Source organism: Silurus meridionalis, chromosome 8 (assembly GCF_014805685.1).
Source record: "Silurus meridionalis isolate SWU-2019-XX chromosome 8, ASM1480568v1, whole genome shotgun sequence".
Classification (NCBI taxonomy): domain Eukaryota; kingdom Metazoa; phylum Chordata; class Actinopteri; order Siluriformes; family Siluridae; genus Silurus; species Silurus meridionalis.
In genome coordinates, this window is record NC_060891.1 from 25,327,411 (window position 1) to 25,340,693 (window position 13,283).

Here is a 13,283-nt window from a genome sequence, read left to right on the forward strand (position 1 = left end):
TTTAATTCCCAGATCTTTTTATTTGCTCTTCGAACACATACAAACATGTGACTGGTAAGCAAACATGGTACATCATCCTCTGCAGTTTGGCAAATAACCAGTTTGTAATAATGATCATAAAAAAAAAAATACTGTGGAAGTATTTTGGATCACCAAAAAAAAAAAAAACAAAGGGAAAAAAATAAACCATGAGTTGAAAACTCTACATGACTAAGTAGCGGTTTGTGCAGTTTACGCTTGTGTTTCAGAGGGAAGAAGATCAAGCAGGGAAGCAGATGACTTGGGTCGTTCTAGGACCACCACGGGCTTGAGGAACTGAAGCTGCTTTATTGCCTGGTCACCACAGCCCATTAACGCTCTTTCCAGGATAAAACGCAGGTTTTGGATAGAACTGCATTCTTCTTTAGAAAGCAAAGACTTAAGCGGGGACAAGTGTGACATCCGACTGTGGCGGATGGCGGATTTTCTCAGGTTGTTCTCCTTGACGGAGTTGTTGTGTCGGAAGGACTCGTGTCGGCGAGCGACGCCGGGTTTGAAGCATGGGTTTAAAACCGCCACTGTCCGCACAGGGTCGAATTGAGATTTCTCTTCGTTCTCCTGGATGAATTTTAAAAACGAGGACTCGAAACCCAGCGGCTTGTAAGTCGCCATGTCAAACGCGCGTTGACCCAGGTTAGTGTCTTTTTGAGGTGTGGAAGGTAATGGCTCAGAAAGTTCTGAAATTTTCCCCCATAGAGGCTGACGCATCAAGGAAGCATTTGTGTGTATATAGACGGTGGCAGGAACACCGACAGTCTTGCTCTCTCTGTTTGTAACGTCCAGTGATGTATTGTTGACATTTATTTTCAGGGTAGATGGTGGAGAAAGGTCGAGGGGTGGAGGGGGCACAAGTGGAGGAGTAGGGGACTCTGTTTTTGTTCGCTCCTCTGTGTCAGCTTGGCCATTGGACTTCCCAAAAAGCAGGTCGTCCGTGCCGATTATTACGCTGCAGTTTGCACTGGTGTCCCTCGAGTAAGCCGTGGTTTGGTTCACTTTTTCGGTGTTGACCGAATGGAGGCTCATGGGAATGTGTGGCGTGCCGGAGTTCTCAGTCTCGGCTTGATACTCCATTTTGAGGACTCCATTAGGGGCCCGGTCTGGCAAAGCAGATACCGCTGATTTCTTTTGTATCAGTTCTTCAAGTTGTTCTGCGGTATAAAACAGGGTGTCTTTATTCTTTCTCACTTTGGTGTTAAGCATTCTGTGACACTTTATATAATGTCGTTGTAGGCTGCGCTTGCTAGATACCACAGAATTGCAGCTTTGAACCATGCACGGGTAAGCCTCTGGTAAACAACGGTCCTGACACATCTGCAAAGCCTCCTCGGGTGTTCGGTATCCAGACTTGCCTTTTGTTTTCTTTGGTGTTATACTTTTGACACCTGGTTTCTTCTCTGTGGTTTCCACATCGTGTTCAACATCCTCCTCAGCTTTAGGGTGGCATCTTAAAGACTGCCTTTTGGACTGAGAACTGGAGGTAATGATCAGTTTTTTTTGGCAGCCACTATTAGAGGTCTCTCTCTTGTGTGTATTTTGTAGCCGTACCACCAGAGGACCAGAGCTACCAAAGTGCTTGTATACGTTTTTGAACTTGTCGATAGAAGTCGGAGCCGTGGACTTCGGTTGAGTCTGATGCTGGTGGTTCAGATTGGTGTGGCGCAGGAGGCTGCTCTTCAGGTGGTAGGTGGCATTGCATTTGGGAAAGGTACACTTGAATCTCGGAATGGGATCCTCGGTTACCGGATGGTCTTTGCGGTAATGCCTGTTCAGACTCGACACGTGGTTAAACTGCTTATTACACCCTTCATGCTTACAAGGGAAAGTCTTCTGCCAACAAAGATTGGAGCGGTAGGAATGCACGGTCTGTAGGTGATGCAGAAGGTTGAACTTCTTCGAAAAGCCAGCGCCACAGCCCTTGTGTAAACAACAATAGGTTTTGTCTTCGTCGATCTTCAGCTTTCTCCTCAAACGTGTACTAACCCTTCTGTTGGATTTTACTACACGTATTTTGCCCACGTAGGTGCCCTTTTGTGACGACAAACCGTTGTTTTCACTCTTGTGTCTAGGCATAATGCTGCCATTAATTCTCTCAGTTTTGACATTCCAGGCATAATGGTCTCCATTTAGAAGCCCGGTAGGTGCGTCCTTTTGGTCAATAAAGAACTCTTTGGTCTTCAGTGCTGAAGGTGGGAAGTGATCCACCAATACAGCCAAAGAACACAGAATTTTCTCTGCCATGTCTTTGCTCATATTATGTTTCAGAATCAAATGGGACTTCAACTCTTTCTTTTCTTTGTATCCGCGAAAGCATAGGTGGCATTTAAAAGGCTTGAACTTGAGCGGGTTAAAAATGTCCATCTGTTTCACCGTCTCGTCGGTGTAGTTATGCTTTTTGACGTAGTGCTGCACCAGAGCATGACTTGTAACACTTTTGTAGAAGCAGCCTTCGACTTCACAAGCAAAAGGTTTAATTATGTGCAGATTGTTGTCTGGTTTGTCGGGGTTGGAAGAAAGACCCTTAACCGGTATAGATAGGGATTCTACCTTTACCTCCTTTCTCATCAAATCAGCAGCTGCTTGGTAGGACCCGATCTCGGACTTGTTCGCCGTTACTTTGGTTTGCGTTATAGCGTTCGCAGTTTTAGAGCAGGTCACCGGGGGCGCTTTCGATCCTGAAGCGTGTAAACTCTGATTTACTTGTCTAGTCATGGTACTATTAAGACTTAGCTGATTAAGCCCCAAGACAATTTCAGTCAAAGCGCCAGTCATTCCGCTGAGACATGCAGGGCTACTTGGTGTTGAAAGTGTTTTATCACAGAGTGCAGCATCTGTAGCTTGTTCTTGACTACATCCTTTTGCAAGCCCTTTCTCTTGACCATCGGGCTCCTTTACCGGTTTAGCCTTTAACTGCTTTTCGTTTTCCACCGTTCTGCATACTGGATTTTCCTTTCTCAACTGGTTGGGGTGGACAATATTTAAGTGCTTTTGAATATCTCTGGCTTTGCTGAATGTCCTTCCACATTTTTCCAAGCCACAGGTAAATTTTTTGCCATCGAAACACACGGCTACACGTGTCGGAAAACCCGTGGAGTCTTTGCTTTCCGAGTGTTGTGATTGTTCACTGTTTGCACATTCCGTTTTTGGCTGAAAGGATGCTTTTGAGCCGTCGCCCTCCCCCACAACGGGCAGCAGAAGTTTCCTTTTCGCTTTCCTCTGAGCCTCAAAGTCCTTTTCTGTGAAGGTGATGCCATGAGTGTCTGTATGTTTTAGAAATTCCTGCCGAGAGTAGTAAAACTTCTTGCAGCCCGGGCTGGGGCAGGTGTACGCCGCATCTCGAAAGTGCTGCGCCTCGTGGTGGTATAACTGCCCCAGATCACAGAAGGAGAGGCTGCAGCCGTTCAGCTCACAGTGGTAGGAGAGCCGGAAGCCATGTCTGTGCTTGTGCATGATGAGCTGATTGATTGACTCGAAGCGAGCGTTGCAACCTGCAACTACGCACGTGTAAGGACAATCTTCATAATGTATGCGCCGGTGCTTCTGGTTGTGATACGCAGTTATGAACGTTCGCCGACAGAACGTGCACTTCTCGCGCCGATTGCTCATCTCGACGTAATGTTTTACGTTCGGGTCCGTCTCCTCGTGCTCGTTCCTCAAGTGAACGCCCAGATATTTGAAAAGCTTGAACGTTTTTGAACAGTCGGTGGCAGGGCATATGTAAACCTCGCGATCCTGTAACTTATAGTGAATGTTGATATAATCAAATGTGATGTAATCTTCATCCGCTTCGTTATTAGGCACTACGGCAGGTGGCTCTACGGCGTGCTCTGGCCCACCACAAAATGGGTCCACACGCAGCTCACCAGGTTCCAACTCTTTCAAATGATATACGTCCGTTTCCAGCGTTTGTTTGGCTTTCACCTTGTTTTTAACTTTCTTTCTTTTCAGATGGCACGCAGGCATTTGGAGGTGTTTTTTGGTATGTGGCACAAATTCGGATTTGCTCCCGCAATTTTGCAGGCACACAGGACACTTCCACACGCCATTCTCCACATGCTTTCTGGCGTGATGACACAGCCGTGACTCGATCACATCCTTCTGGCATATCTCACAACGCACCTTGTTCTGAAGCCACCTTTTGGATCTTTCCGAAGTCCAAAGAAGATCTCTAGAGCTTTTTCGTTTTTCATCTTCCTTGTCATGCTCGTTCGCCTCGTCAGAACTGCTGTATTCTTCAACCTCGTGATCATCATCATCATCATCATCATCATCATCTAGTTCTTTCTCGCTGTTTATCCCAGTCGTGACACTGTTGATGTTTTCCAACACAGGACTATCGTCTTCCTCGAGTTCCAGTCCAAGCAACTTCATACAATAGCACTTTAAAGTCTTCCAATCCCAAAACTCTGGGTCGCATGGCCAGTGGGCTTTGAGTGCAAGCAGCAGTTCACACCGTAATGAATTTGGGATTATAGCGTTTTCCTCGTCATACTTTTGATCCGGACGCTTGTAGAGCTCCTCGAGGCCTGCAAACACCTCTGGAGAGGGGCTTAAAAAGAACTCGGTCAGCTGGCATGCTCGCAGCACCTCCAAATCATCCGGGAGGAGACAGGCCACATTTTTGCAGACAATGGTTTTGGTTTCTGGATACTCTTGCCTTAACAGCTGAAGGGCTTTCACACAAAGTTCAACAGACACTGCCAGACCAAGGTGCATTACCTGAGGGGGAACAAAGACATAGATGGATAGATATCACTCAATTATTAAAAGCTGATAAAGAAATCCTTTAATTAAACAATTCCTCACCTCAGTTTGGATTACTCGAATAAGGAACAGCAGATGGTGGGCAATCTTTGCTATAGCCCCAAATTGGAGGCAGCGTTCGAGGAACGAGTCGAGGGAACAGTCAAGCCTCCTCTGCAGCTTACTCCAAAACAATGTCAGCTCCCTGAAGAAAAAAGATTAATAAAGGAATATCAAAAATACAAAGGCATATTTTTATTCACCTAAAATTTCAATCTGTAGAAAACATTTGTTCAGCTCAAAAGTATGAACACTGACCAGGAGCAGTACAGGTTTCCTTTCTGCAGCTGCTGCGTCAAGTACGTGGTACAAAGGATGAAGGCCGTGTTCTCATCACCTTCTGTCTCCATGTTGCAAATGATCTCTAAAACATCCTTGCCGTCCAGTCTGGAAATCTAAACAGGATGGGACAAGCATTTTAAACCACACTGCCCAGGCAGAGTCCTTTCAAGAAGAAAAAAAAAAAAAAAACCCACAGACACTCAAAACTACTCAAACCAATCACCAGTGACAGAGTAGGAGATTAAATTGTGGCAGGTAAAACATGAAAAAAAGGCAGGCTGAGGGGAAAACAGGTTGGCAAATGTTTCATTAGAGCACATGTATGATTTACAATCATGTTTGAAAAAGACAATCGTGCTTATAAATGCATGATTAGAGATCATTCTGTATAGACCTGTTAGTTTCTTACATGTTTATGTGTATGGAAGTATTAAAACGAAAATCCCAGTCTTGTATTGTGTGCAAAGCGACCGGGTTAATTACCTGCAGAATTGCCTCCTCGCTGGGCAGTTGTTGGCAGAGCTGTGTGACATAATTTTGGCGAAATGTGGCCTGATTGGGCAACAAGCTGCAGTTGCCACAGGCTTTGGTGAGGATCAGGGCCTTCTCGACCTCACCGACTTTCTCCAGATGCTTGATCCTCATCTCCAAAAAGTCCCCTCCCTCCAGACCCAGGTAGGCGTTTACTGTTGGGAAGATAAGATTGAATTGCTGTGGGGAATTGTAGATTAATACCAATTTACATGTATGTGGATTCAAGCATTTTTATTCCCAAAAAAATTCTACTAAATTCAACAAAATTCTTTTAAATTCTACAGGGTTTCCACAAAGTCAAATGTAAGACTTTAAAGACCTTTTTACGACCAATAAGAATGTAATTTAAGACCCATCACATGACCTTAAAAACACACAAACACGTTGTTGCACTTGCACTTCCCTATAGCTGAAAAATAAAACCCGTTTATATCCGTGGTATAATCCAGGAGAAATTTGTGCCAATAACAAAAATCTGATTGGCTGTTGCATGTTGTTCTAATTTGTAGCCGCAATACCGCAAATTATATTTGGACTTGAGAAAGAAAGAACTACACCACCACGGAAACTAACAAACAAAAAAAATCAAGTGCTGCAATTTAAATGTGCATTAGAGGTAGAGTTACATGGACATTGGAAAACAAAGACCTGTTTACAATTATTTAAGACTTAAAACAGTGTATTTAAGATTATTTAAAGCTTTTTTAAAAAAGGTCTAAAATTTGTTTGGTTTTTTTTTTTTTACTTTTTAACGACCCCATGGTCATTTAAGAAGCCCTATTACAAAAAATGTGATAGAAAAACGCATCAACATATTTACACCCGCATTTCACCAAATTATCCTTAAAATTAGGATGCGAGCGTTAACCAGACGGAGCCCTTCATTTGACACTACATAAATTCTCCCCAGAGGAAACACCACAAACGTGCATATATTCTCCCAAGATAATTTCTCTTAGGCTTGACAAACACCTCAGATGTGGAAAACACTGCGCTATAAACACTGCGATTATAAAACAAGGAAATATACAGCTACTGACATTTATCAGCTTCTGTAGGCTGCTCTGTGAGGAGGGAAACGAGGGCAGGGTTACCCCATGCCCCACCCTCTCCAGTGATCTGTACCAGCGCCTGGAGGTCTGTACTCCCATACTCCAGCATGGCTTCATGCGCCGCCTGCAGAGACACACATTGTACCCCATCGTCTTTTGTGTAACGGATAACGTGCACAAAGCTATCACACTGAACAAAGTCCTGTGGTTTAACTAGTCCAGGCTATAAAGTGTTTTAAAAGTCAGGGGAGATAAATCTGGAGTTTATCTATTCAAATCAATTTATTAGTAGAGCGCTTTTATCGATGGGCATTGAATTAAGAAGGAATCTCAAGAGGAACCGATTCAAAAAAGAAACTGTCCCTTTTTTTTGTTTTTGGGGTGGCACCTAATGTCATTATAATTCCATCCTTTTTGAGGTTCACTGGTTAGTGATAGAAATGTAACAGCTCATAGACCCTGTGTTCCTAAAAGCCATTGTAATAGACCTTGTATTAATTACAGTCCAAATCCATCCTCAGTATTCATAAACTGCTCAGTAACTTTATGAATCTTTAGGCTGTTCATGGAAAAAACCCTCCTCAGCTGCAGAGTGGTCTCCGGTTAAAGAGAAATCCATCCAGAGGTTGGGCGTCTGGATGAATCGGGCGGATCCGAGGAGAAGAAAGGGACACGATCACTATCCATCGGTGCAAATGTGTGTGACTACACCATCTAAATCACTATCTGAATCTAAATCTATCTGCAGGAAGTTTTACTGAATCACCATTTTATCAAACCCTAATTAATAGCAGGAAATGTCATTTTCTCCTAATCTGAATAAATCAGAAGTATCTGTACTGGGACTGAGTGGACATGCCGATTGCCCCACAGAACAATAGGAGCAGGAAAGGTTTGCAGGTCGATCTTATTCAAGTGACAATATTCACTGTTGCATCGAATACTGAAGAAGTTTCCCTTTTGCGCTTTACATTAGAGGCAAGTTCAGGCACATTTTGCCCAATGCTTCACTCAGCTCATGCAGGTCTGCTGTTACAGTCGACTGGTTGAATACGTTTTTAAACCCATGAACTCTGGAACAGTGTTAAATAATAAAAGCCATTTAAAAAAACATTACTGTTCTAAAAAAAAAAAAAATGAAAGAAACCACAGATTATGACCTCCGAAGTACTAAAGTTTCGGCATTTGTGGTTGTGTAATGAAGGGGGTAAAATCTTACCTGGACAGAGCCGTTAAACTGCTGCCAGGCTTCACATGGGATCTCATTCGAAGGAACGGACAGAAACAACTCAAAGCAGCTCCTAGTTAAAGCAGAACAGAGCAGCATTTAGGCAATGCTGGGGGGGGAAAGTCAGTAAAAGAGAAGAGGAAGATGGGGTGAACATTCAGGTGACCCTAAACATACAGGCGAGGGCTGACTAACGAAAAAAAAAAACAACTAATTAAGGTGTGGAATTCAATTAAGCTGAAAACAAATAATAATAAAACATTTGGTCAAACCAAAACTATTGGCAGACCTCAATAGGAACGCAGAAAAACTGATTTTAGCATCATTTTTTTTGTTTCGTTTTAATCAACCTAACTTGCTACTACAATAAATAAATATAATAAAATTAATTATAATTCAAATTGAATGCTCTGAGCACCAATTAGCTCACTGTGGACAAAATCAGGGCTGGACAATGTGATTAAATAATTGTGATTATTGTGGTAAACTGTGTAAATACACTCAGGCATTACAATACTGAATTTTAACCATAATTTAAAGCTGTACTTACATAAAAAAAATTATTAGTACTATTATTATTATTATTATAAAGCACAAAAAAAATATCTGGAAAAGGGAAAATGTGCAATGTTTGATGTGAACATTAACTGAAGCTCTTGAATGTATTGTGCTGCTGCTTCTACATGATAGAGCTTTTATAACTACCAGAAATGAGCACTATTTAAAATACACATACCACTGATCTGTAGTGAAGAAACAAAAAATTTAACACCAAAACAATTAAAAGTTTCCTCTGTACAGTTTTGTCAATCAGGCCGTGATGTTGATTAAGATGTCATAACGTAACTGACTTTATTTCTCCTTAACGATCCACATCCAGAGCCCGGATAACGATCTGTGCAGTGAAAGCGGTGCTTACAGTGCGAGTCTCTTCAGAACGAGGGCGACGCTGGATGAGCTGGACGCCAGGTGCGGCCTCGCTGATGCAAAGCAGTTGATTGAGAGGCAGTAGACATCCAGCAGTGTGAGTCCGTGCTCTACAGAGTTCCGACTCCCGGCGTAGTGCACCAGAGCCTGCGGAGAACGGAAAAATCCTTCATTCATTATTCAGCTCGGTTAGTGTTCGTGGTCCTTAAATGTAGATATAAAGGTTTTTCGATTCACTGAGAGCACAAGGATTATGTTTCGTTTGCACTTATACACAAAACGCACCTCGAATTAGTGATGAGCGTCTCGTTATTAATGGGTAATAACTTATTTGAGTCGATTATTGCAACATTAACTCGTGTTAAAATGCAAGTGCTAACACAGCATACAGCATATTCTTCTTTCATGGTTACTTTTGAACAAAACAAGCATGTCCATTTTATTACTAAAAGTTCCACCGTTTCATTACTTCAGCACCCTTTTATCTCCTAAACTGCCAAAAGATTGAAGCTTTCCATCACACCGAGAAACTACGAAGCCCTCCAGCCTGAAGATTTACCCTGTGTTAAGAATTAGTTTGATTTGTTTTACCACTTCGCTGTGCATCATGAAGTAGTTTCAGAATTAAATTAAAGGACAGTGCGGATCGTATTTAAACATGACCGCGCAGCTGTAATGGAAAAGAGGTTCGGGCCCAGAATAATCCAGCGGTCTGAGAGCGGTTAAAATACACGCCGGCTTTAGCGTGGTACAAAATGAGGAAGTCACATTTTCGCTACTGTCAAGTTGCGAAACACATTTCTGCTTTCGAACGTGGAGAGAGTGTAAAAAAGTTTAATAGCAAACAGCGTGGTGCAAAATCCAGACAGTGCCTTTTAAGGGTAGTGTGTGCATTTCACAAATAATCCATCAGTCTCACAGATTTCATTTTTACTTGATCACTTGAGAATTTCACGGGTTGTAATTGATCTCGGTGAAATTGTGCCGTTGGGCCAGCTCTATCCCATTCCACTTCACAACATCTATTAGATCCTTTGCAAACGATTTAAGTATAGCTATATCTAGCGATGACCCAATTATCAGATGATTTAACGTCTTTGTACAGAAGACACCGGTTATGAACATTGAGAGGTTAATGAGCTGCCAAATTCAGAAGAGACCGTGTTTGAGGAAATCCCTGATTGACCGTTTTCACCTCGAACCATCTGCTCTGCGGCACACTGATTGAACCTTCGGGATCAGAGCGGATGTACCTAGGGTAACAGTGCGCTATCCCCCTGGCTCTTAAACACTCACACACACACACACACACACACACACACACACACACACACACACAAGGAATCCCCTTCGACAAAAGCTTAGAATGCATGCTAGAAATAAAGAACAGATTTTAGTGCTGTGTTTAACAGTCAAGATTGTTTTTACGCTCAGGAGAAACCTTTTCATATTGATAAATAAAACAGCAGTCCTAATGTAATGTAGTGTAATGCCAGCGCTTTTAACAATGCACATTGTCCCTGGTGATGACTTGAGTGGCCTTCTATAGAGCTCTAAACTCAACCCTACTGAAGATGAACTGGACTGCTGACTGCACATCAGACCTCCTCACCTCACCTACAGCCACACCTGGAGATTAAACAAATCTCCATAAGCACTCTCCAAAATCTAGTGGAACATCTTCCTAAAAGTGTAAAGGTTATTATTGCAGCAAAAGGGGGAGTACATGTGGAATGGGATGTTAAAAAGCACAAACAAACTTTATGGTCGGGTGTCCACAAACTTGTCTATTGATAAAACAACACTGTGACAATCTATCGAAAAGTTGATGTTATACCATCAGTGTTTATCAGATATACAGTCGGTTTCTGTCCTTCTTTTTTTGAAATTCGCACAATGAAAAGCAGCAGGTGGGAGTGCATCAGGTTGTAATCTCTGTGGGTCTGTCCTACAGAGACACCCGTAAAGCCAGACAGAAAGTCATGAAGAGGACATGTCACCTGGTGAAAGTGTCACCAACCAGGGCATCAGAACAACCATGTGAAATGACTGCACTGGTGGTTAGAGCTGCCGAGCTGGTTTCCTCAAATCTCCCGATACGAGAAGAGCGTCTGCTCGCTGCCGTTTGAGAGCTCAAATTCCTCACACACACTAATGTGCACTACATCCTGTATTCCCATTAAACTATTCCGCCCGTGATCACAACCGTTTCTATTCTTACTGGAGAGGAGGAAATGTTCCTGCTCATCATCAGATACACACCTACACTGTGCTTCATGCACATTTCTTATTTATTACATCGATTATGGTTATGTGTGAGGGTCGTTAAATTGAGCTTTGATTTCAGAAATAAACCAATACTCACCCACAATTTCCTTTACAAAGACTATTTGTCCAGTGCTCATTTCACACGTCCGATCTTTAAAAGCCCTAGTCACTAATTACACACTTTATTTGTAGGAACTTGACAACGTTCCTCAAGAGTATATTTTGCATTAACTTTTTACTGCAATACAAAGCAAGAGAGAGAAAAAAATCTCAGGAAATTCACTTTTACCAGTGAAGTAATACCAGCACCCACAAGTACATGTGTGACGCTGGTGTCACTTGCAGATGTGCTACAGTCAGGCACTGTACCAGGGCTGTGTCGGACAGGAAATGACTTTTTAGTGGCTTTTCTTCCTTTTGGTTTTTTTTTTTAAAAAGGACATCTGTTTACTGCCAAAGCGGGTAAAGAAAAGTTTGAAACCCATCAGAAATAAATCTACTTGACCAAACTACTGTAGAATAAACCAAAAAAAGGAAGCCTATGCATCGTTGCACCTCAGCAAGTAAGCATTCTTCCTTTCACTGCTATTATTTACATTTCGCTAAAACGACAAGCCAAGCGCACAAGAAATAGAAAACAGGAAGCAAATGTAGCTCTTGAAGAAAAGTTTGACACCGATGTCGGAAAGCAAACGAGAATAAAAAGGGTCACATACACAAACACACAGTACGACACGCTCGTCGCAAATGTGTGAGACAATAAATGAAATAAAAACAGATTTTGTTTTTTACCATCACGTTAAAGCTTCTCTAACGTGCCCTTCTATATACATGTATAAAATAAACACAAAAGGTTTGCTCCAAATTCTTTGCATTACGATCTTAAAAATAAACATTGCACCACATGCTTTAATGCTTCACTCACTATTTTCTAGTTAAAAAGCATAAACCCTCCAATAATCCCATAATAACATCATCACAACATCTCCATATTCACATGAGCTGCAGCTTGGCAGATGCTGTGTGACCAATCAGACTTACACACTTTGTGGTGTTGAACTTTGGAAAGTTAGTCGTGCACCAACCAAAAAAATGGATACTACTAATAGTAATAATAAAGCACAAAAGACAACAGGGATGATTGTTATTATTGACAAGATGCACAGACCATAAACACAGTTGCCCCACCCAAAACTGACCAACTATACATGTATGCAAGTTTATTTGTGTGTGTGTATGTTTATTTATATATATATATATATATATATATATATATATATATATATATATATATATATATATAACACCCAAAGCTTCCATGATTATCAATTGAAAGACATGAAGAAGTGTCCATTAAAATGCATGACACTAAAATAGTGCCTGGTGCACTAGGAGCCAATGCATGGCACATATTGGCACTAAAATTGGGAGTTGTGCTCGAGCAGCTTTTCAAAACTACAGCCGTTACGCTGAAACAATTACAAAACACAAGTCACCCTGCATGTGGGAGCTTTAGCACGAATTAGCCGCATTAAAAATAAAAATCGAATTAAATCAAAATAAAATCCCTCCTCCTCCTGCTCTCAAACCAAGCTGCATAGTTTAGCTAGGAGCGCGTAGCATTAGCATTAGCACACTCGCTGCTAGTGCTCTGAGGAAACCGTTTTTTTGTTGTTGATTTTTTTTTTTTTACCTGACAGAAGTTGTCGCAGTACTCGGTGGACGAGGCCTCCGAGATGTCTCGCTGCCTCAACGTGGCTTCGAGGTGCTGCAGGGTCGCCTGCAAACCCTCCATGGCGTAAAACGTGTCCCCGCCCGCCCAGCCTTGGCTGCTCCGATCCGAATCCCCGTCCGCGCTCTCGTCCGCCATCTTCACTCCTGGCCCCGGCGCGTACGCATTCGGCGGGTCACGTGATCCCAGCCAACAGTGGGCCTCGACTGAAAAGCGTGGGTGGGTGGGAAGAGGAGGGAGGAGTTGTCTGAGGGAGAGGCTCCGAGGTGGGAGGGGTCGAGCTGCGTCCAATCAGATAAGGGGGGTCAACAGCTTAACAGCGCGCACTGTTACACAGGTCGAATTTAGGCCACGCCCACGAAAAGGGGGACCCTAGAGAATGGGTTTTATTGGCATCGTGCCCCAAGAAGCTGAATAATAA

At 42.6% G+C, this 13,283-nt stretch overlaps 1 protein-coding gene across 1 annotated transcript; it reads right to left on the minus strand.

Moving 5' to 3' along the window:
• Window positions 1–13,121, minus strand: rlf (RLF zinc finger). The gene is made up of 8 exons (XM_046855433.1): window positions 12,824–13,121; window positions 8,855–9,009; window positions 7,927–8,008; window positions 6,696–6,831; window positions 5,605–5,807; window positions 5,098–5,234; window positions 4,843–4,984; window positions 1–4,755 (listed from the first exon to the last, which is right to left on the minus strand). The coding sequence occupies exons 1-8, from the start codon at window positions 12,998–13,000 to the stop codon at window positions 232–234; spliced, it is 5,556 nt and encodes a 1,851-aa protein (XP_046711389.1). The 5' UTR covers window positions 13,001–13,121; the 3' UTR covers window positions 1–231.
• Between the last annotated feature and the right edge of the window lie 162 nt (window positions 13,122–13,283).

Bases quoted from the DNA above. Each gene is read 5' to 3' on its own strand.
- rlf (XM_046855433.1), bottom strand. From the start codon at position 13,000: ATGGCGGACGAGAGCGCGGACGGGGATTCGGATCGGAGCAGCCAAGGC. The intron at 9,010-12,823 runs GTAAAAAAAAAA...CGTTCTCCGCAG, and splicing joins ACTGCGACAACTTCTGTCAG to GCTCTGGTGCACTACGCCGG. The intron at 8,009-8,854 runs GTAAGCACCGCT...TGCTTTAACTAG, and splicing joins GTTCTGAAGAGACTCGCACT to GAGCTGCTTTGAGTTGTTTC.